At 33.0% G+C, this 24,189-nt stretch overlaps 1 protein-coding gene across 2 annotated transcripts in view; it reads left to right on the forward strand.

Moving 5' to 3' along the window:
• The window catches only part of KLHL4 (kelch like family member 4), a 115,600-nt gene that overhangs the window by 44,243 nt on the left and 47,168 nt on the right, over positions 1-24,189 (forward strand). Inside the window, exons 3-6 of one of the 2 annotated variants that reach the window (XM_024739299.1) lie at positions 15,520-15,682; positions 16,072-16,208; positions 19,071-19,267; positions 23,024-23,236. In XM_024739299.1, coding sequence (XP_024595067.1) covers positions 15,520-15,682; positions 16,072-16,208; positions 19,071-19,267; positions 23,024-23,236 — 710 coding nt within the window. Of the gene's footprint in view, positions 1-15,514; positions 15,683-16,071; positions 16,209-19,070; positions 19,268-23,023; positions 23,237-24,189 lie in introns of both variants that reach the window. The other variant, XM_024739291.1, reaches the window with a different exon arrangement.

The raw sequence follows: 24,189 nt of genomic DNA on the forward strand, positions 1-24,189 counted from the left end.
CTTTTAGTTTTTTATTGATCTTGGCTACTGTTTCCTTCGTTTCTTTTTCATTTATTTCTGATCTGATATTTATGATTCCTTTCCTTCTGCTAACTTTGGGGTTTTCTTTGTTCTTCTTTCTCTAATTGCATTAGGTGTAAGGTTAGGTTATTTACTTGAGATTTTTCTGGTTTCATGAGGTAAGATTTTATTGCCATAAACTTCCCTTTTAGAACTGCTTTTGCTGAACCCCATAGGTTTTGGGCCATCATGTTTTCATTGTCATTTGTTTCTAGGTATTTTTAATTTCCTCTTTGATTTCTTCAGTGATCTCTTGGTTATTTAGTAGTGTATTGCTTAGCCTCCATGTATTTGTGTTTTTTACAAATTTTTTTTCCTGTAATTGATATCTAGTCTCATAGTGTTGTGGTCGGAAAAGATACTTGATATGGTTTCAATTTTCTTAAATTTACCAAGGCTTGATTTGTGACCCAAGATATGATCTATCCAGGAGAATGTTCCATGAGAACTTGGGAAGAAAGTGTATTCTGTTGTTTTTGGATGGAATGTCCTATAAATATCAATTAAGTCCATCTTGCTTAATGTGTCATTTAAAGCTTCTGTTTCCTTATTTATTTTCAATTTGGATGATCTCTCCATTGGTGAAAATGGGGTGTTAAAAAAAGTCCTGCACTATAATTTTGTTACTGTTGATTTGCCCTTTTATGGCTGTTAGCATTTGCCTTATGTATGGAGGTGCTTCTATATTGGGTGCATAAATATTTACAATTGTTGTATCTTCTTCTTGGATTGATCCCTTGTTCATTATGTAGTGTCCTTCTTTGTCTCTTGTAATACTCTTTATTTTTGAAGTCTATTTTGTCTGATATGAGAATGGCTACTCCAGCTTTCTTTTGCTTTCCATTTGCATGGAGTATCTTTTTCCATGCCCTCACTTTCAGACTGTATGTGTCCCTAGGTCTGAAGTGGGCCTCTTGTAGACAGCATATATACAAGCCTTGTTTTTGTATCCATTCAACCAGTCTGTCCTTTGGTTGGAGTATTTAATCCATTTACATTAAAGGTAATTATTGATATGTATGTTCCTATTACCATTTTCTTAATTGTTTTGGGTTTGTTTTTGTAGGTCTTTTCCTTCTTTTTTGTTTCCTGCCTACAGAAGTTACTTTAGCATTTGTTGTATGTTTCTTGGTGTGTTTCTCCTTGGATTTATCCTGTATGGGACTCTCTGCCCTTCCTGGACTTGATTGACTATTTCCTTTCCCATGTTAGGAAAGTTTTCAACTATATCTTCTAATATTTTCTCAGACCATTTCTTTTTCTCTTCTTCTTCTGGGACCCCTATAATTTGAATGTTGGTGTGTTTAATATTTTCCCAGACGTCTCTGAGACTGTCCTCAATGCTTTTCATTCTTTATTCCTTATTCTGTTCTGTGATAATTATTTCCACTCTTTTATATTCCAGCTCAGTTATCCGGTCTTCTGTCTCAGTTATTCTGCTATTGATTCCCTCTAGAGAATTTTTAATTTCATTTATTGTGTTGTTCATCATTGTTTGTTTGCTCTTTAGTTCTTCTAGGTCCTTGTTAAATGTTTCTTGTATTTTCTGCATTCTATTTACAAGATTTAGATCATCTTTCTTATCATTACTCTGAATTCTTTTTCAGGTAGACTGCTTATTTCCTCTTCATTTGTTTGGTCTGGTGCGTTTTTACCTTGATCCTTCATCTGCTGCACATTTTTCTTTATTTTTATTTTGCTTAACTTACCGTGTTTGGGGTCTCATTTTCGCAGGCTGCTGGTTCATAATTCCCATTCTTTTTGGTGTCTGTCACCAGTGGGTAAGGATTGTTCAGTGGCTTGTGTAGTCTTCCTGGTAGAGGGGACTGGTGCCTGTGTTCTGGTGGGTGGGGCTGGATCTTGTCTTTCTGGTGGGCAGGGCTGCTTCTGATGGTATGCTTTGGGGTGTCTCTGAACTTAGTATGATTTTAGGCAGCCTCTCTGCTAATGGGTGTGGTTGTGATCCTTTCTTGCTAGTTGTTTAAGTTGGGGTCTACAGCACTGGAGCTTGCTGCCCATTGGGTAGGGCTGGGTGTTAGCGTTGAGATAGAAATCTCTGGGAGAGCCTATGTCATTTGATATTACTTGGGACCAGGAGATCTCTGGTGGCCAAATGTCCTGGACTTGGCTTTCCAGCCTCAGTGGCTCAGGCCTGACACCAGGCCAGAGCACCAAGAACCTGAGGTGCCCAGAAAAATCTTGGGAAAATGCCTTTGCCTCCTCAACTCCATGATGAGTGAGGATTTGCTCCAGGCTTCACCACTACGTCTTACCATTTGTTTGAATTATTACAAATTTTGAATTAGTGAAGTCCAAATTAAGAAGTTCTAAAGAACCATTATAATAGTTAATGTGAATGCAGAATATATTGATACTTTAGAATTCCATTTAGTAAAAACAAATGGTGATATGTTCATGAATTAATCATTAATAGTTTAATTATGTAAAGCAATCCTGCAATTTAATGGAAAGAATAGAAGAGTTTACTTTCTACTTCATTAAAATTCAGGTAATTTAATTTCCACAAATAATTAGAAGGGGGATAACTTACTGATCTAGGGGAAAGACAGAAGTGCGTAAAACCACTAATCATATTAGAAAAATTAGATGTCATTTTGAGGATTAACCAAACTTTGAGCTTAGTTTTTAACCCAATCAAATGAGAGATGACAAAATTTAAATTCCCACTCTTATGGAAATACTAAAACATGTATGATCCCTACAGATGTAAAAAACAAACTTATGGTTACCATGGGGTAAGGGGGGGAGATACTAATTGGGAGATTGGGATTGACATATACACACTACTATATATAAAATAGATTACTAATAAGGACCTACTGTATAGCACATGGAACTCTACTCAGTACTCTATAATGGCCTATATGGGAAAATAATCTAAAAAAGAATTGATATATGTATATGTATAATGATTCACTTTGCTGTACACCTGAAACTAAGACAACATTATAAAGCAGCTATACTGCAATAATTTTAAAATATATATATACGATCCTAACATAATAGATTCTGATACTTTAATTTTGATATTTTTTTTCCATCCAAAGACTAGTAAAATGCTAGATCATTCTATACTTCCCTGGTGACCACTAAGGGGCCTTGAGATATTTTATGCATAGTAAAAATGGAAAACTAAAACCTCCAAAAAATGTATACGTAGAGTAGAATATTTTATAACCTGCGTGGCAAGCAGAAATAATAACTTTGTTATGGCTAAGTCATGGGAAATAAGACTCCCATATTTTGAATAAGACAGTCATACTTCATCATTATGTTTTTAGGTGGTTTCATTTGCTCTAATGATTATTGCAATTAAGATAATTTATAATATGATATGGTATATAATGTTTTTATTGTGACTTTTTTCTTTTACATTGGTTCCTCCTGAATATAGTTCATACTTTTAATCCTGTGTCTTGTCTTTCCATAATTTTCAGCCCACTTCATCCTCATCTGTCTGCCTGTATTGCTGGCTTTTTGCTTTCTGAGACTTGCATTTCATTTGTTCTCCAGTAGTTCCTAATGACTGACTAGATCATGACAAATTTCCTTACCTAGACATCTAGATGCCAAATTCACAAGTACTATGAAAGACAAAACAAAATAAAAATGTTTCCCAGAAACATTGAACTCAGTCTAAAAAATATATTTTGTTTTTTACATTCAAATTGAATCAAGCTTTGAGAACTGAACAACCTATTATAATGTTTTTTTCAAAAACTTATGTACCATGTGTGAATTACATTTATATTTTAATTCTGTTTTTACAACAACACTCTGAAAAATACCACTGTGTTCTTTTTCTATTAATACAATCACAGGCCCTGAATACTTTAAACATCTGATGCAAACATATGATCAGATTCATTTGATCCTATGAATGGTTTAGAAATAAGAAAAATATAAGTAGCAAACAAAACAGTGATGTGATTCTCAGGGATTGCAAAACATAGGTTTAGAGGATTGTACTGTACTGCTTTCAATAGAGTATTCTTAAATCACTGAGAGGGAGGGATTATTTCAGTTCATCATTTCTACTTCTGTCACTATGTCATCAGCAGCTCTACTTTGGGTTTGGGAATAGCATCACTCTGAAAAAAGAACCAAGAACACTGTGTGTTGCCTAAGTATTCAGATAAAACATATATGCAAATTGCAATAAAGCCATCCAACTCTATTAGATTAAGATGCAACTCATTATTCTGCTTTTGTTTATTCTTGTATTTCCTGTTTTCCAACTATGCTACAAATCAAATATTTGGTACAAGCATCTAAAAAATATAAATCAAAACACTTCATTTTCAACCTGGAAATATTTTTTCAAAGAGAAATATCATTCCCTTTTTCATGTGTCTCCTCTAAAATCTGGTAGTGAAGAACATAGTTTTTATCTTTTAAAATATCCATAGATAAGATTTTTTTTAGAGGACAATAAATGACACAGCTTCAAGAGCCCTGTCTTTATGAAACAAGTTCTAAAAGTAAAGACTCTAAAATGCTGAAGTTAGTAGGTCAGCCCAGGTAATTAACACAGTTCTCAAATGAATTCTAAGTCAAGCAATCCCCAGATCCCTTATTTTCCTACCTTAAAATATCTTGAGTTAAAAATATGATTTCCAGGTCACTAACTTGTAATCCTTACATTTTATCAGTATCATAAATGATTTAAGAAGCTTTCAGAAGTTATTATAATTTCTGAATTTTTAGTTCATAAATTATAAAACTGCTGTCAACAAATTTATCTTTTCTGAGATTTTCTTTAGAATGAATGTGTACTTTATCTGTACCAACTATTTAGAATACAATACAAAGATTCCAACCTTCTGTAAGTTAAATGTGCAATGTAATGTAAGTAGTTAAATGGTATTGTGGAGTACTAGAAATAAATCAGCCTTAGGATCAGACAGATCTTGGTTTGGCTTGAAACCTAACTCTTCATTTACTAGCTTACATAATATTAGGCAATTTTTAAATCTTTCTGAGCCTAAGTTTCCATATCTGAAAAATAGAGATAAATTTTTAACTTACAGACAGTGAATATTAAAAGACTTAATATATAAGAAAATATATAGCATATTGCCTGACTCATAACTGACACTCATTAGTCTGTAATTATGATTATGATTATTATTATACTGTTAATGTGTGAGGATATGTAAGTCTTCCTTTTCTGATAGTGAAGACCAACATAAAAGACTGTTTTGTATTTATGTGGGAATTTTCTCCATAGTTAAAATTATAAATTACATAGCTCATTTAAAAATAATTTAGGTATATTGTTGTTCAAATTATGTCTCCTACTATAAAGCAACTCTGAAGGGAAATAGGTCATAACAGGTATTCCATAAGGCAAGTGTCAGTTTTGTCAGCTCCCACTTCAGCCTCATGAAGAAGTTTTGTTGTTATTTTCACAAAAGCTCTTTTGGATCTAAAAGAGCTAAAGTTATTTTTATAAATAAATATTTTCACTTGGTTAGCATTTTAATATTTATTTTACTCTGCTTGAAGAATGCATATTTGGAAGACATTTGAACATTACCCACAGTAAATATATTAGCATGATCGTCAGCCTCTCCCTATTACTAATTTAATTATAGTTCATTTAGACTTGTAAAATAGATAGAAATTCTTTAACTGTATTTTAGAATGAAGAGAGGAAGGTCACAAGTACAACAAGTAAAACAATTATTTAAGAGCTAACATTTTTCTATAAAGATTATCATTAAAATTCACTACCATTAGTTTTATTTACTTTGTCCTTTGGATTATTTCTCTCTTTCATTAAATTTTATTTCAAAACTAAGAAAGACAACAGCAAAATCAAATAGCCTTTGGAGTATAGGGCACTCTAAGTAGTAACACTTCGGTTTACAGCATTCTCCTGGGAATATCTTTTAAAATATATTCTTTTGTCTTTATATGGTGATACGCAAAGCCTTGGTTTTATATTCCACATATTTATCTATATTACAGTCTCTATCTAACTTTTGTTTGGTGTATAGATGAGAATATACATTTTTCTTTTTAATCTAGGTCTAGGACTTGATCTTGAAATTGACTTATACTAGGTAGCACATTTTCACTAAGGTGAGTAGAACTGTGATGTGTGTATCTGCACAGACATAAATTCAGACAATTTTTGTAAAACAACATTAAGGTCTTACCAAGAAAGCTTGGAAAATGAGGGTGTTAATGAGTTTTTTTATATATAACAAATAACCTTCCATGATGATTCCAAAAAGGAAAAAACTACATGCACTCCTGGAAGACTTATAAGCATATTGGAAACAAGTATAGCTCTTCACATTAAAAACACTGTGATATGTTTTATTGTCAACTCTAACAGCTTTTTGCTTATGTTAAAGGAAACACTTGATAGACATCACAGATTCAATATATTATGGAAAATGTGACTTAATTACAATAACTTATCCAAAAGGAATCTTGAGTCAACATGTACCAATACTTAGTGAGTGACTTGGCTGCTTTACTTGCAAATGATTATACCAGATTTCATAACTTATTATTCAGCATTCTATAATTGTTCATTTTCCATTAGTAGATTGAAATTGTTATTTTGAATAGAAATATATTCATTTACAATATAAAAAACTTAGGTAGAATTACAAATGTAATTCCTATAAGAAAATTAATATATTTTCTAAGATAGGATCATTCATGATAAAATATTTTTATATTTTAAAAAATATGCCTTATTAAAAGAATTCTATCATTGATGCAGAAATCTGACCTCTGTATTTAACATAAGGCACTCACAAATTTCATGAATCTTATAAAACAAATGAAGAATAGTAATGTTACTAAGTCCAAGTTCGTATTGCTCCCTCACAGCAGGCCAGTAAACCGAGAGACGAAGTTTTGGGGCAAGGAATATCGACTATATTCAGAAAGCCAGCAGACTGAAAAGATGGTGGACTAGTGTCCCAAAGAACCATCTTCCCCAAGTTAGAACTCAGACTTCCTTATTAATACGAAAAGGGGTGGGGCGGAGGTGGCTGGTTGTTGCAAACTTCTTGTCAGAATCCTTTGTTCTTGCAGCTGTCCCCCGTGTAGGTCAGGTCACAATGTTCCTGTAAACCTCCAAGACAAATGTTATTCTCTGTTCCACAACTTTTTACCTCTATATGAATGAAATGTGTTATGGATTTAAAGGTCAAGCCTGGAAGGCGGAGCCTTGAGAATAGGCTATTATATATATTTCAGGTTTTTTCTTTGTTACAGTAACATTGTAACAAAATACTATCAACAGTCTTTAGAAAACCATATTAAAACAATAAATAAGCAAACATTTTAATACCATATTAAAAACTGGTTGGGAGACTGTCTACTTTCCCTTGCCTCACCCACTGTTCCCATTGGAAACCCCAAAGCATTAGCAATTGCTACATAAAAGTCTTTCACCAGCCTCAAACAAACTTCACACATCAATCTTCACATCTAAGGGACTATCATGTATGCATAGATTGTGTGAATGTCTCATCATTCTGGTTTGTCAACCTCTTTTCAGGTACCTTTTGTCCAGCATGGTGTAACCAAAAAAATATAAATAAAAAAAAACATTATGTCTCCTTCAGTTAAATAACTTTCCCCCAAATAACACACGACAAAGAAGTAAAAAGACCACCAACTTCTCTTGACCCTGCTGCTGTTTAAATCACAATTCTATATTATTCTCTTTCTTGTTCTTGCTGTAGTTCATTAAATCTGTGAATGCTACTTATTGCTTTCACTTTTGTTCCGCATGTAATCTGTATACCCCAATGAAGATAGTCAAGTGCAGATGCTGAACATGCTGTGTACTTTTCTGCTGCCAGGCATCTGGCTCAGAATTGCCATTATTTCACTCAGGGAAGACCTTCAAATGGGGTCTCACTGCAACCAAATGCTAAATACTTTTACTCTCTTTGCTTCTTTGTCATGTCACTATCAGGTGTAATCTAGGACTGCCCTTCAGACTAACTCATTCGGAGCAACTCTTTCCTATTGACTCAGTTCCTGACTGCAGATTTCCCTTTTCTCAGTTTTCACTGCCCACACCAGGTTTCATAAAAGATCTATGATTTTCCTGGTGTTTAACCTCTGTTCCTAGTCTAAATTTTACTTTGCTACTTCTACATTCCGTCTAACATGTTATGAGAAATCTAGCTGGGGAAAAGTAACAGCAGTTACAACAATTACAAACTTTTGTTCACCTTGTTCTCCATTCTTCAAATACCTTTTTCACTCTTTTCTGCTCATCCAGGCCATGTCCATCCTTCAAAGCTAAGCTCACCTGTATTCTTTTTGTATACTTCTAAGGCTACCCTGCATTTTTTTCTGCCACTTCCACTGATTGTGCCAACCCAAAATGGTGATTATGATGATGAGATTACAATGATGACAGTGGTGTTTGTGCTGGTGTTTTTAGTGATTAGGATAGCTAATATTTAATGAGTATTTCCTGTTGTGTTCAGAAAAACCTCTTTGGAATTGGCACAAGTTTACTGATGAGAGGATTTAAGTATTAGGGAAGATAAGCAAATTTTTTAAAGTCACTTAATTAAGTGTCAGAATGGAAATTAAGCATTTGAGTAAAAAGCCTAAGTTCTTAATAACTATACCACACTGTCTCCTCTCAAATTTTATTAATTTAAAAAATGCAATTAATGCAATATTTAATGTTTTTGACATCTCGAGATTTTGTCATTTATTATTGTTAAATACATATAGTTGCTTTCAGTAAATGCTTATAAAACTAATGGAAAAAATTACCTGACCTTATCATATTTAATTTTATATATAGCTTACATTAGTTTTCTAGGACTGCCATAATGAAATAGCACAGACTTGATTACTTAAACAATATAAACGTACTTTCTAACAATTCTGGAGGCTAAAATTCCAAGGGCAAATAAATTTTAGAGTCCTAGATGAAAGTGATTTCAACTTTGATGCCATCATCATTTATCATAATTAAGTAACAACAACATTTTAAAATATATTATCTCCAACATTAATAACTGATAAACCTTCATAAATGGCAAAACGTTTTGGTTTTAATGGAAACATTGCAGGCATTTGCTTTATATTATCCATATATAATATTTCCTTTCAAATAACAATTTCAGTCATTTACAACAGATGATATCTTAATATATAATCCCATATGATATATTAAAATATTTATTTCACACAAAAGAATACATCATTTCTTCAGAGAAAAATTTCTACCTACTATAGGTTTATAATGTTGGCTTAATTTATGCCACTCAGATCATTATATTATCTGCATGATTGCAAGTTTATATTATCTGAATAGCTATCTTAGCAAGAAGAAGCTCTAAGTTTGTGATTTGCTTCTGAGATTTAATTCATACACTTCCAAGACTCCAAATGTAGTAAAGTTCAAGCTACAATAGCATTAAAAATGTGCATAAATTAATACCTTAATCAGACATTTACTGAGTGCCTTCTATTTGCCAGGAAAAGCACATGGATGAAGCTTTAACAGCTCTCCAAAGGAGAGTCACTACAAAAATTTTATTTAAGCCATAAGCTTGTCCCTTGGATTGAAGAAAGCAATCTTTCATATGGTCCAGCATCACCATATACAAAAAAATAGAAATTAATTTTCTGTGTAGTTTTACATTCCCTCAGGAAGAAAATGCTCTTTTCTATAATGAGCTTTAGGAACTAAGTTAACACCATTAGAAGAAGGCTAAGTTTCCATTTAACCTCCATGGCTAACTTGAAAACTGGAATTTACAAAAGAAAAACAGAGAAAAATATGAAGCTATTTGAGAAATGTCTAAATATGAAGTTATGCTCTCTATGTTAGCAGCATGTGGTTCTGTGTCTTTACAACATTTGAACTAAGTTAAAAGGCACATTCTCTAAAATAACTGCATTCAGATTTTCAACTTCAAACTCAGAGGCTTGCCAAGAATGTCTTTAAGTATATTTCCAAATTGCCTTCCAAAGTGACCTCCAAAATTAACGACACCAATTTTTTAAGACAATTCCTTCCATTTTTTTCTCAAAGTAAATTTTTTACAAAAGAGTTTTGCAGCAAAAGCAATCTTAAAGGCTTATTGTTCTGATATCTGTTTCACTACTACTCAGAAAAACATAAGAAACTCAAGTATTCTCCTTATAATTAACTAAAATCAGACTGCAGTAACTTCTGTGATTTCAGCACAATGGTAGATTAAGAAGCTCCAGACCCTTGTCCTCTATGGAAATATCAAGTAAGCAACTACAGATTGATTTAAAAAGCTTCGTGGGAGCTCTGCAAGCAAATAAAGGATATACAGCAGCCAAGTAAATGTCTGATCAAGAAAAGGTCACATTCAAATCAATAGAAATTTCATGGCATTGCTGCTTGCTCTTATACCAGGGTAGAACAGCATAATTGGAAGAAGGCAACTTATTTCTTGATTTCCCCCTCAAGATACAAGAAATGAGTGGAAATTTTAGCCACATTCTGGTCTATCTGTAGGCTATGCAACAAACTAATTTCAGTTTTGCCTAAATCAATGATCAGATGAGGATAGCAGTATGGTTTGGATGCCAAGTTGGAAGCCACAAAAAGTAGTGGCAGGTACAATAGCACATGAAAATTGCAGGACTACAGACCCATGGATACATGGGGGCAAGCGATTATAGGCAAAGGTATACAAAAGAATATCTAAGGTCTGACAAAGAAGCAGAGGTGAGACTTAGAGAAATTAAGATATGTATAAGCAAGTGTGTATATGTGAGATTGGAATAAAAAAGCACACATGCAAGTCCACAGAGATGCATTCTCAGAAAAGTCCTGAGAACTCAACTTTCATGTTGGGCTGATTAGTGAAATACTTCCCCCACACAGAGCCAGTATGCAAAGATTAGGAAAAGTGACTCTTTTTCCAAATACCCAATTTTATCAAAAGATCACAAGGAAACAAGGAAACATGGCTCATTCAAAAGGGACAAAATAAATATCAGGAAACTGACCCTAACAAACAACAGATTTTAAAATTTCTAGATAAATAACTTAAACAACTTTCTTTTTTTTTTTTTTTTTTTTTTTTTTCCTCAAAGAGCTAAAGGAAAACACAGAAAAAGAACTAAAAGAAATCAGGAAAGCAACATATGAACAAAATAAGAATATCAAGAAAGAGATAGAAATTACAAAAAAGAAGCAAACAGAAATTCTGGACCTGAAAAATACAATACTAAATTGAAGAATTTACTAGAGGGCTTCAATAGCAGACTTGAACCAGCAGGAAAAAAACTGTGAATTTGAAGACAAGTTATATGAAATTTTCAAATCTAGAACACAAAGAAAAAAGAATGTAAAACAGTGAATGGAGCCTTAGAGACTTAAGAGCCATCATCAAACAGACCAATATATGCATAACTGAAATCCCAGAAAGAGAAGAGAGAGAAAAGGAGCAGACACCTTCTTTGAAGAAATCATGGTAAAGAAATCTCCAAATTTGAGGAAGGATATAGATTTAAAATACAGGTAGCTAAATGAACTTCAAATAGGATAAACTCAAAGAGACCCAAACACATTGTAATGAAACTGTTGAAAGTAAAAGATCAGTTTTGAAAGCAGCAGAAAAGAAATGACTCAACACATGCAAGGAATCGTCAATAAAATTATCAATAATTTTCTGATCAGAAACCTTGCAAGACAGAAGGCAGTGGGATGATATACATTTGTCCTTCAGTATCCATGGGGAATTCGTTTCAGGACCCACCACAGATACAAAAATCTGTGGATGGGTTCAACATGTGGAACCCAGCGATATGGAGGGCTGACTCTATTTAAAATACTGAAAGAGGGCTTCCCTGGTGACACAGTGGTTGAGAGTCCGCCTGCTGATTCAGGGGACTCAGGTTCATGCCCCAGTCTGGGAAGATCCCACATACCGTGGAGTGGCTGGGCCCGTGAGCCATGGCTGCTGAGCCTGCACATCCGGAGCCTGTGCTCTGCAACGGGAGAGGCCACAACAGTGAGAGGACTGCATACCAAAAAAATAAAAAGAAAAAAGTACTGAAAGAAAAAAAATATCAAATGAGAATTCTATATCTGTAAAAACAGTCCTTCAAAAATGAGGGATAAATTAATATATTTACAGATAAGCAAATATTAAGAAAGTTTATTACAACTAGACCTTCACAACAAGATATGTTAAAGGGAGTCCTTCAAGTTGCAAAGATGTATCAAAATACCAAAACTTATCATAAGCAGCAAAAGCAGTGCTAAGCAGGTAATTTTTAGTTATACATGCTTACATTAAAAAAGATAAAGGATGTCAAATCGAAAAGCTAACTTCATTCCTCAGCCGCTATGGAGAACAGTATGGAGGTTCTTTAAAAAACTAAAAATAGAGCTACCATATGATCCAGCAATCCCACTCCTGGACATATATCTGGAGAAAACCATAATTTGAAAATATACATGCACCCCAGTGTTCATTGCTGAACTATTTACAATAGCCAGGACATAGAAGCAACCTAAATGTCCATCAACAGAGGAATGGATAAAGAAGATGTGGTGCATATATACAATGGAATATTACTCAGCCATAAAAAAGAACAAAATAATGCCATTTGCAGCAACATGGATGGACCTAGAGATTGTCATACTGAGTGAAGTAAGTCCGACATAGAAAGACAAATATCATATGATATCACTTCTATGTGGAATCTAAAAAAAACAGGTACAAATAAGCTTATCTACAAAACAGAAATAGTCACAGATGTAGAAAACAAACTTATGGTTACCAAGTGAGAAAGGCGGGGGAAGGGATAAATTGGGAGATTGGGATTGACATATTCACACTAATGTACATAAAATAGATAATAAGAATCTACTGTATAGCAAAAAATAAAACTAAATTGAAACAGAAGGAAGAGAATAAGAAATATTGACACAGAAATAAAGAAAAAATTTTGACACAGAAATAAACAAAATCAAGAATTAAAAAATAGAGAAAACCAATAGTTAGTTATTTGAAGGCATCAACAAAATTGGCAAACCTTAAGCTGCATGAGGAGGAAAAGAGAGAAGACTCAAGTAGCTAAAATCAGAAATTAAAAAACAAAAACATGGTAATTACTATGAGCAACTGTATGCCAGCTTTGGGATAACTAAATGAAGTGGGCAAATTCCTAGAAACACACAACCTCACAAGAATGAATCATGAAGGAAAAGAAAATATGAACCAACTTGTAACTAGTAAAAAGTGATTGAATCAGTAATCAAAAAACCTCCCAACAAAGAAGAGGCCTGAACCAACATGGCTTCACTGGTGAATTCTACAAAATATTTGAAGGGGAATTAATAACAATTCTCCTCAAACTCTTTCAAAATATTGAAGAGGTGGGAGCACTTCCAAACTCATTCCATGAGGTCACCATTACCCTGATTCCAAAACTAGACAAACACTACAAGAAAAGAAATCTGCAGACAAATATTTCTTATGAATATAGATGCAAAAATCTTCAACAGAACACTAGCAAACAGAATTCAGTAGCACATTAAATGGACTATAAGCCATGATAAAGTGGGATTTATTGCTGCAATGTGAGGTTGTTTCAACATATGAAAATCAATCGATGCAATACCCTATAATTAATATAACATAGGAAAAAACAATCATCTCAACTGATGCAGAGAAAGCATTTTACAAAATTAAATACCCTTTCATTATTAAAAAAAATTCAACAAACTACAAAAAAGAGGAAAGCTACCACAACATAATAAAGGCCATTGTAAAAATCACCATATCAATGGTTACTGAAAGGTTTTCCTATAAGATGAGGAACAAGACAAGCATGCCCACTTGTGCCAATTCTACTCAATATAGTAGTGGAAGTCCTTGCCAGGGAAATCTCTCTCTCTCTCTCTCTTTCACACACACACACACACACACACACACACACACACACACACACACACAGGCATCCACATAGGAAATGAAAAAGAAATATTTCCCAGCAAGAACTTCCCAAAGCATATTCCTCCTTTAGAATATGCCCATCTCTGATACATGCTGGAGTATACACAAGGACAGCTAAGATAATTAGATATTGAATGTTTGATTGACTCAATGTGAATCAAACCATTTCTTGAACAGAGGAAAGATTAGGATAAGTGAAACCTGAATTCCTTCCATTCTATGGTGCCAAGGGATTGTTCCTTTTTTAAAAAAAATAAGCAATTTTTAAGAATATTCATATCCTATTACCCTGATTGTCCATACAGTATTGTGACAGAATGTCCAAAATAATCTTTAAAGGTTAAGAAGATTTGCAGATGAAACATTTATTTGAATTACACAGACAAAAAGAGAGTAATGTCACCCTGGGCCAATTGTCTTCAAAGAAATACAGCCTAAATTGTGGGAGGGACCTAAAATTAATCTTAACTGGTGTTGGAAAATGATGCCTGGAAGCTAGAATCGTAGCAAGAAAAGTATGTTCATCTTACCATCAAAATTTTAAGCTTCTACTCACTGTAAACCTCTACGTGCTTGTGTTAGTACTTAAATTCCACCATTGTATGAGGTTGAAAAGACATGTAAACAGCTTTCATTATTGCAGATTCAACAGTCATCATCTTTGCCTAAACAGTCAAAGGGTACAAACTTCCAGTTAGAAGATAAATGAGTTCTGAGGATCTAATATACATCATGGTGACTATAGTTAACAATACTGTGTTGTATACTTGAAAATTGTTAAGAGGGTAGATCTTAAATATTCTCACCACACACACACAAAATGGTAACTATGTAAGATGATGGATACTTTAACCTTACTGTGGTAATCCTTTCACAATATATATGTATATCAAATAATCACATTGTACATCTAAAACTTAATGTAGTATGTCAATTATATCTCAGTAAAGCTGAAAAAAAATAAAAGATGGAAATATGTTTATTTTCTTGATGGGAATGACATATTGTAAACAATGTTGTGGAAGTCTCGGCCTTGAGATTCTTCAAGAAATATCTCTGATGTGTAATAAGTACTCCATGGAGAAACTTCAGAATATAATCAAATTTGAAAAGTATTTTGAATCATGCCTACAATTTCATGCCAAATGGCATAATTGTGATGCTAATAAAAATCAAAGAAAGAGGCTTGTATCTTGAAGTTTATGTTTGTGCATATAACAATTAGCACTAGCCCTGCCATTGAACCATGCATAGTCGCATCCATGGTTACATTCCAGACATAAATAGTAATCATGACACCTCACTTTAATGGAGGTTAGGGAGCAATAATAGTGAAATATTTAGGATTGGTGGGCAAATTTTAAGTTTACTTTAATTCTATTTATTTCTTTTAGAAGTAGATGTGCCTAAATTTCTACTGGATTTTTGCACACCCACTAGGAGAAAAAAATATATTCTCACACTCATCCTCCTTTTAGATTAGATACACAGCATCCTGAAGAAATGAATGTTAGCAGATCTGAGGAGCACTTCCATGCTGTAAACCATGCGGAACAAACTCTTCATAAAATGGAGAACTACCTGAAAGAGAAACAATTGTGTGATGTGCTACTCATTGCCGGACACCTCAGAATCCCAGCCCATCGGTAAGTATCCTTAAGCAGACAGATCATTTAATGACTATAGCTAGCATGAATGAGAAAGAATCAGTCCATTGATTACAAATTGGAGCATTGAGGAAAATAGATTTTTATGTTTTTATATTGAAAAAGCACTAGCCTATATGATCTGTTTCCCTGTGTGATATTTAGAAGAGCCAAACTTTAGAGAAATTGATGAAGAGAAACAGCACAAATTGTTTAAACAAAATCAACTTACTTAATTTACCTTTCTAATTTCACTACACTTTACTGAACTATGAAAGATTTATGCAGAAAACGTACTCATCAGTGTTAAAAACTTACCGACTATATTTCATGTTTTTCAGTGAGATTATGGACTGATTTAATTTCCTATGAAACATTCCTAATTCCAGGTTGGTTCTCAGTGCAGTGTCTGATTATTTTGCTGCAATGTTTACTAATGATGTGCTTGAAGCCAAACAAGAAGAGGTCAGGATGGAAGGAGTCGATCCTAATGCACTTAATTCCTTGGTGCAGTATGCTTACACCGGTAAGTGCTTGGCATGTATTAACTCATTCAATCCTCACAGTAACTCTATATTATATAACCCACATTATTATTATTATGACTCTGCAAGTGAGAAAATTGAAGGATAAACCAGTTAAGTAAATTTCCTAAAGTAGTAAGTGGCAGAATCAGTATTTAAATACAGTAATATAAAAGAGCAAGAGGTAAATAATATACTATAACATTTTTGACCATGAGAAAATAGAGCTATTTTAACACAAAGCTACAAGAGCATGTCTCTCTCTCTTGAGAGGTGTGGGTACATTCTTGTTTGTAAAAATGAGAGTGGAAGTGGGATATTCTAACTCTATAGATTTAGTCTCTTCTTTTGAAATAATAAAGTCATATTTAATCAAACTATCTAACAAAGGTAACAGGATGAGTTTGGGGGCCAAGAAATATTTAGTTATTTATTTATTCATTCATTCCAACTTTATTAAGGAATAATTGACAAATATAATTGTAGATATTTAAAGTACACAACTTGATGAATATATATCATGTATATACACATATATATGTGTGTATATATAAATATACAGACACACAGATATATATATATATATATATATATATATATATGTATATATATATGAATGATTACCAAGAACAAGGTAATTAATTCACACATCATCTCATATAGATAACTTTTTTTTTTGGTGATACTGCTTAAGATACACTCTCAGCAGCTTTCAAGTATGCAGTACCCAATACCGTATTATTAACTAGAGTCACCATGCTGTACTTCTTATCCTGAGAACTTATTATAACTGAAAGTTTTTACCCTTCGATCTACATTTCTCCATCTTCCCTTTCCCGCCCCTATTCCACATACAAGTGATCCCATACAGTGTTTGTCTTTCTCTGTCTACCTTAGTTCAGTTAGCATAATGCTCTCCAGGTTCACCCATGTTGTTACAAATGGCAGGATTTCCATCTTTCTCATGGTTGAATAGTATTCCATTGTGTGTGTGTATATCACATTTTATTTATCCATTCATGTGTCAAAGAACATTTAAATTGTTTCCATATCATGTGAATAATGCTGCAATAAACAAGGGAGAGGAGCTATCTCTTTAAGATCTTGTTTTTATTTCCTTTGGAGTGGGATTGCTGGATCACATGGTAGTTCTATATTTTTTATTTTTTAGGAGCCTTCATACTGCTTTTCTTAATGGCTGAACCAATTTACATTTTCACCAAAAGTGCACAAAAGTTCCCTTTTCTCCAAAGCCTCACTAACATTGACTATCTCTTCTCTTTTTTATAATAGCCATCCTAACAAGTATGAGATATCTCATTGTGGTTTTTATATGCATTTCCCTGATGAGTAGTGCTGCTGAGCACCATTTAACATACCTATTCATCATTTTTATGTCTTCTTTGGAAAAATAAAATTCTATCCACGTTTTTTGACCATTTTTAATTGGATTATTTGCTTTTGTGCTATTGAGTTGTATGAGTCCTTTATACATTTTGGATATTAAACCCTTAACATGTATAAGGTTTGCAGGTATTTTCTCTCATTCTGTAGGTTTCCATCTCCATTTTTTGCTTCCTTTGCTGTGGAGAAGATCTTTAGTTTGATGTAGTCCCACTTGTTTATTTTAGCTTTTGTTCACTGTGCTTTTGGTGTCTTACCCATGAACTTATTGCCAACACCCAAGGAGCTTTTATGCTATGTTTTCTTCTATGAGTTTTATTGTTTCATTCATTGAGAAATAAACGTTATTCTTAATAACCAGGGCAAGTTTCAATGTTTACAGCAGATGAATCTGAGAATAGTTCATACTTCTCTGAGTTACATAAAATATAGGCAGCGCTCTCCCTTCAAAATCCAGGATAAGAAACAACACAAGAAAGTTTGCCAATGGGCTGGATCCCTTTACAACACATTTTAGAGGTTGAACCGAATACATAGCAGCTTACAGTTTTTATTATTCATTTTTATGGTTATGCAATCAGATAGAATTCATATTAAGGTATTTTACAAAACAAAATTATAAAATAATACTTTATAGTTTATATAATCCATATGAAATATCATTCTTTATAACTTCCCTATAGCTTGGCTAAAACAGAAATATAGGAATATATCTTATCAAAATAACTTACAACATTTGCACTAATTCATCAATAATTCTTGCTTCAAAAATAATACAGATATATCAATATAAAAGAAACAGCTTAAATTGCTCTGATCTTGGTTTTTAAAAATCTTTACAGATATTTTTAAACAGAATCTGTTTTTTATACCTAAGAAAATAATCATATAAACAATACTTTAGCTGAGGACTCTTGGCAACATTTTCTTTCTTTTAAGACAGTGCTGGGCATTAATTCCAGGTGTAATATTTGGGCAAAGTCACCCTTATCAGCTAATAAATACAGATGCAAAAATATGGACATATAAGCTTAATGTTATTTACCCAGACATTTTTCCACACAAATGACAGGTACCTGTATTGCCCATTGTACAATCCTTATACAATATGACATAATGCTTCTTGAGTCATAATGTAGACAGTTTTTAGTATTAGATTTAGACGCAGGTCTAAGATGATAAAGAAACAAGAAATTGCTTTTTGTTGCAATGGTGGTACTCACTGTTCATTTGCTCCAGTTGTTTTTGATAATCTAGTATGGCTCCCTTCAGCCATCTTATTAGTGTTTGTACATACTCACTTGCATATATTCACCTCAAAAGGTATTCCTTGAATAGTTACTGTACACTAGAAAAAATAGCCCTATTAATTAAAGAAATTGAAAATTTTAGCTATCTATCATATTTGTGTCTTACTTTATGGAATATATAATAATTCTTTACTTTTTCAAACCATTTAGGTGTCCTGCAATTGAAAGAAGATACTATTGAAAATTTGCTGGCTGCAGCTTGTCTTCTGCAGCTGACTCAAGTCATTGAAGTCTGCTCCAATTTTCTTATAAAACAACTCCACCCTTCAAACTGCTTAGGGATTCGATCGTTTGCAGATGCCCAGGGCTGTACAGAGCTCCTGAGTGTGGCACATAAATACACAATGGTAAAATCAATTGCTTCATGTTAACTTATAGTGATAATATATTAACACAGTGTCTAAACTAATTATATGTTTACAGATATGTGTTTGTGTGTGTGTGTTTGTGTGTGTAGAACCATTCCAAGGTAAAGATTATAATGTTGGGATAAAATTAAAAAGCAATATAAATTTACATAATTTTCAAATGACTTGCACAAAATAGATATTAGATACAAATATTTGTCTGGTTGAGCTGTACACAAGCAAATTTCACATTTTTCAAACTAAAATGATTTAATTTAATCTCAGAGCTTGGAGAAATGAAAATATTGCCAACAATTAAACTGGACAAATGCATATTTCAAGTAGAATCCACAGTAACAAGAAAACATAATTTCCCTGATGTTTTTGTACTATTAGAACTTTACTTCATAAAGTTGTACAAATTATTATTTCTAATGAAATTTATCGGGTTGGCCTAAAGGTTTGTTCGGGTTTTTCATACGATGTTATGGAAAAACCCGAACGAACTTTTTGGCTAACCCAATAGGCATCATTCAATAAGTAAAATAGTAATATTATTGGATCACTATTAACTGGAAGAGCTTAAGAACTATCAAAATTAGTAAATCAGACAATTCTATTGAATGGAATTTTTATTTCTTAATGAAAACATGTTATTTCGGTGAAAACAACTCAATTCTTTAATTAACTTAAAATCCCTCTCAATTCTGTTAGTAATTATAATAAATTAAATGAACATATTTGATGTGTTAATTCTTTAAAAGTTGCATGGGATAAGACTATCTTTATTCAGTCAAGTGAGAGTGACATGAAATATAGATTGTAAGGAGGCAAGTAAAAGTAGACAGAGGATATTAAATAAATCCTTACCATTCATGCTAATAATTCCTTTATACAAAGAAAAAAATGAACTTTTTAACCTCTGAAGCAGGGAACAACACAAGAGATGGATCTTTCTGAGAAACCAAATTAAAAGATAAAATTTCAAGCTAAGAAAATAGCTACCTTTATTTAAGATTCAAAAATAAAGGCAAGTACATAAAAATGAACAATAGAGAATCACAACTAAAAACAATAAAATTAACAGTACATTTTAGAATTGAGATGCATATAATTAAAAAAATATTTCTAGAGTTTCATACAGACCTTAAAATTTTCAAACTTATAATATTTAAATTCTCTAAAAAGTTCTTGTAAAACTTCCCCTCTCTTCTTCCCACCCTTGGTCATTGTTCAAAATTTGAAGTTTTAAACATACTTCTGAAACAATACCATTATATGGCGAATCATATTATAATAGATTGACATTTTAACATGTCATTTAATTATGCTATTTATATTCCTATGTCCTAAATATAGATGCTATATAATCTATAGGAACAGCAGTTCAAAGATTAATCCTACCACAAATGCCAAACATGAAAACTTCCTGTTAAATTACTTAAATTCTTGAACTAACTATTAACAGTTTCCTGTCTGGTATCTTACTCTTGCAGACAAAACACATTCTGATAAACAGCTTGAGTTATTTTTGTTGCTCAAAATGAACTTGTCTTCCTTTTCCTATTATGTGACTGAAACTGAGTGTTAAAGCAGGATGTGCAAAAAAATGCAATACTGTTATCTCCTTTAATCCCTCTTTAGTTATTTTAGTATATATTATAAATGCAGCAAAAGATGTCAAGATCTTGCTAAAATAATGCTTTTATAATACTGTACTGATAATATAAAAATGCAAATAATTTTAATCTCTAAGAATAATGCTAAACTCTAAGGATTCAGTTACAGTCATTTGAATCATAGACTGAGTAAAACAGATAGCCCTTTCTAATGTGAGTGGGCCTCATCCAGAAATACCCTCATAGACATACTCAGAATAATGTTTGGCCAAAAGTCTGGGCATTCCATGGCTCAGTCAAGTTCACATAAAATTAACCATCACAATTATATAAATAGTAGTCTGCATCGATGAAACATTCAGCAAATATGCTATATTCATTGAATACATTTTGCAACAATGTAAGTGTGGATTTTAAAAATGAATACTAAACCAAGGGTACTGTCACTCACACTCTTGTTTTTTTTTTTCTTTCATTGGAGCGTGGATAGAAAGAAGAATGAGAGAATGAGAGATGGGGTCTTCCATAATATTTAGAGTTTCAAAGTTTACATACACTACCAGTAATGGGTAACCATAAGCTTTAGAGTGTTTTATCTTTTTCTTAACCCTTTCATAAAAATTATGTCATTTATGAAAGGCAGTTGAAGTATTGAACAAAATGAAGTAGACCTAAAGGCATAGGTGTGAGTTCATACTTAGCCATTTATTGCACAAGAGATCAAACAATTCACATAGCCTGTTTTCTCATCAGAATAATTCCACCTCCCACAAGATTGCATTGGTGATGACTTAAAGTTTGTGAAAGAAATCTGTAAAGTGTGAAGTGCTGTACAATTGTAATGTATTTTTAGTTTTAGTACTAGCTCCACCATTTTGCTAGAGATGAGAGGGTTTTCAACAAGGAGCATCTGCTATAGTAAAAGCAGCAGTTCTCTCTCAATTACTTGCATTAGTCACAAGAGGGCTCTTTGTCTAAATAGGCAAGTTAACTTGGAATTTATGGTATCAGAGCTTCCTGATGGGTCTATCAAACTTGATGATTCTTGTATGGATAATTTTGCTATTAGGTTAACTCAGTCCCACAATGACTAAACTCAAGGGTACTGGTGGTTCATTGGCAGAAGTCTTGCCTCCTACAACAGCTAAACTCAGAGTGGAGCTGAGGGAGTCATTTGATTTATCCAGATCCCCCAGTTATACAGAGGCTGTCTTAAGCTGCTTCCAGAATATCTATTTATTGGGCAACATAAATTACCAACTAGACTTGCTTATATCAATTTCAGAAGTATATTTTATTGCGTTTAAATCTTAAGATCTTTACTATGAAAAATGTTGGAAATGATAATTGTGTTGTCAAAGAAAATATATAACATTATAAATAGGAAAAATATACTGGTGTTTTGATGAAAAAAATTGAAACACAGCTGCCTGAAATTTGTTACTTGACAAAAATACAACACAAACGACAGAAGAGAGAATCAAGTTATAAAACATAAAAATTGAGAGATAGCCCCACTCCCCCTCAAAAAATAACTCCAAAGGAGTCACTTTTAGATTAACCTGACTCTATAGATGTTTATCCATTGTAAAATAACTTTGCCTTGGTTAATAGAAGATTGTGCTTTTTTACAAGAGAAAGAAGTTTTTAATCAGTCTCTTTTTCTCATCTCAAATGAATTCAGTATGTTGCCCCATCAAATGCACAGCCAAATCTGCCTCTACCAGGCCTTCAAGATAACCTCCACCTTGAAAATTTTTAGCATTTCTCTTCAGGTTTTTGGCTAAAGGCCAACTTGACATCAGTCAGTTCTGGAGTTATAAACTGTTGTCACCTACAAAATCTGAGAGAGAAAAGCACCAGCATCAACTCAGACACTACCCATGTGGCCTGTGAAGTAGTTAAGGCCTTTCCTCGTGTTTAATAAACAACTCCCAGTGGAAGCATTTTGTTCCTCAGTTTCAGAGGCTCCTCCAATACCCTGTCACGGGCAGCAATAACATCTATTTTCTATGAATGCATATATCTGTCTCTCTGGCTTTTTCTGAAGTTTAACAAAAAGAAATGTTTTGGTAAGCTTATTTTGTTAAGAAGTTTCTAAAGTACAAAGTTTCAGTAGAAGATTTCTCTTTTCTAGGAACACTTCATCGAGGTAATAAAGAACCAAGAATTCCTCCTGCTTCCAGCTAATGAGATTTCAAAACTTTTATGCAGTGATGACATTAATGTTCCTGATGAAGAAACTATTTTCCACGCTCTAATGCAGTGGGTAAGGCATGATGTGCAGGCTAGGCAACAAGACCTAGCAATGCTGCTTTCTTACATCAGACTGCCATTACTTCCACCACAGGTATGGAAACTTACCCAAGGAATGTAAATTATAGTTCTAAACAACAACTAGGCATTAAGCCATTCCTTTTTTTTTTAAAATTTTATACAGAGAATTTCTGGTACAGGATTTGTTTCACAGAAGGACATGTACAGCCTTCAATTAACAATATTAATAATGATTAAGAGAAAGGAAAAAAGGTTTAAGGAAAAAATCTACAAATGATCCCCAAACTTCAGAATACTCATTAGATTCAGTTTCCTCTCTCACCAAACAGCACTTGTAACAAGCAGGGAAAATGACTAACCTAACTCTTTTTCTTTTCCTGCCATCTTCTAGGCAAGGTGATAATAATCATTACAGTAGCATCCCAGAGGAGACCCTAGGAAGGAGTTAGATTCTGGATAATACCTACTAACTAACATGAGTAATTAGCTACTATGACTGAAACCATATTGTAATTGCTTCAGATGCACTGGAGCATCATTATAATGGCACCCTCACCATGCATGCAGAAGGATTGTACTAAAAATGATCCTAAAAACAAATGCCCGCCCTTGGATAAAACTCAGGATTGACCCACCTCATACTGAATTTTAGTATGTAAAGTTTAGTGAGGTTCGAGTGCAGTCTCACTACATAATTCTAACATTGGTGATAACCAAAATTATTTCTCTGTAGCCAACTGATCAGTAGTATATATCATTTATATTATATATATACATATATATATACGAGTATAAGGCACATATGCACACTTCATATGCTATATAACTTGTAGCTAAAGTCCTCAAACATCATTCACATTGGAAGGAAGGACTTTTCTGGACTTAATGTATCCGTAGCTTCATAAATGTTAAAATTAATCAATTTGCAAAAAATTTCTAATTAAATGTTAACATTGAAAAATATATTTTAATTTGCTGATGATTTCTCTACTTTTTTTTTTTTATTTTTAGCTGTTAATTAAATCC

The sequence above is a fragment of the Neophocaena asiaeorientalis genome, unplaced genomic scaffold, assembly GCF_003031525.2.
Source record: "Neophocaena asiaeorientalis asiaeorientalis breed wild unplaced genomic scaffold, Neophocaena_asiaeorientalis_V1.1 scaffold459, whole genome shotgun sequence".
NCBI classification, from domain to species: domain Eukaryota; kingdom Metazoa; phylum Chordata; class Mammalia; order Artiodactyla; family Phocoenidae; genus Neophocaena; species Neophocaena asiaeorientalis.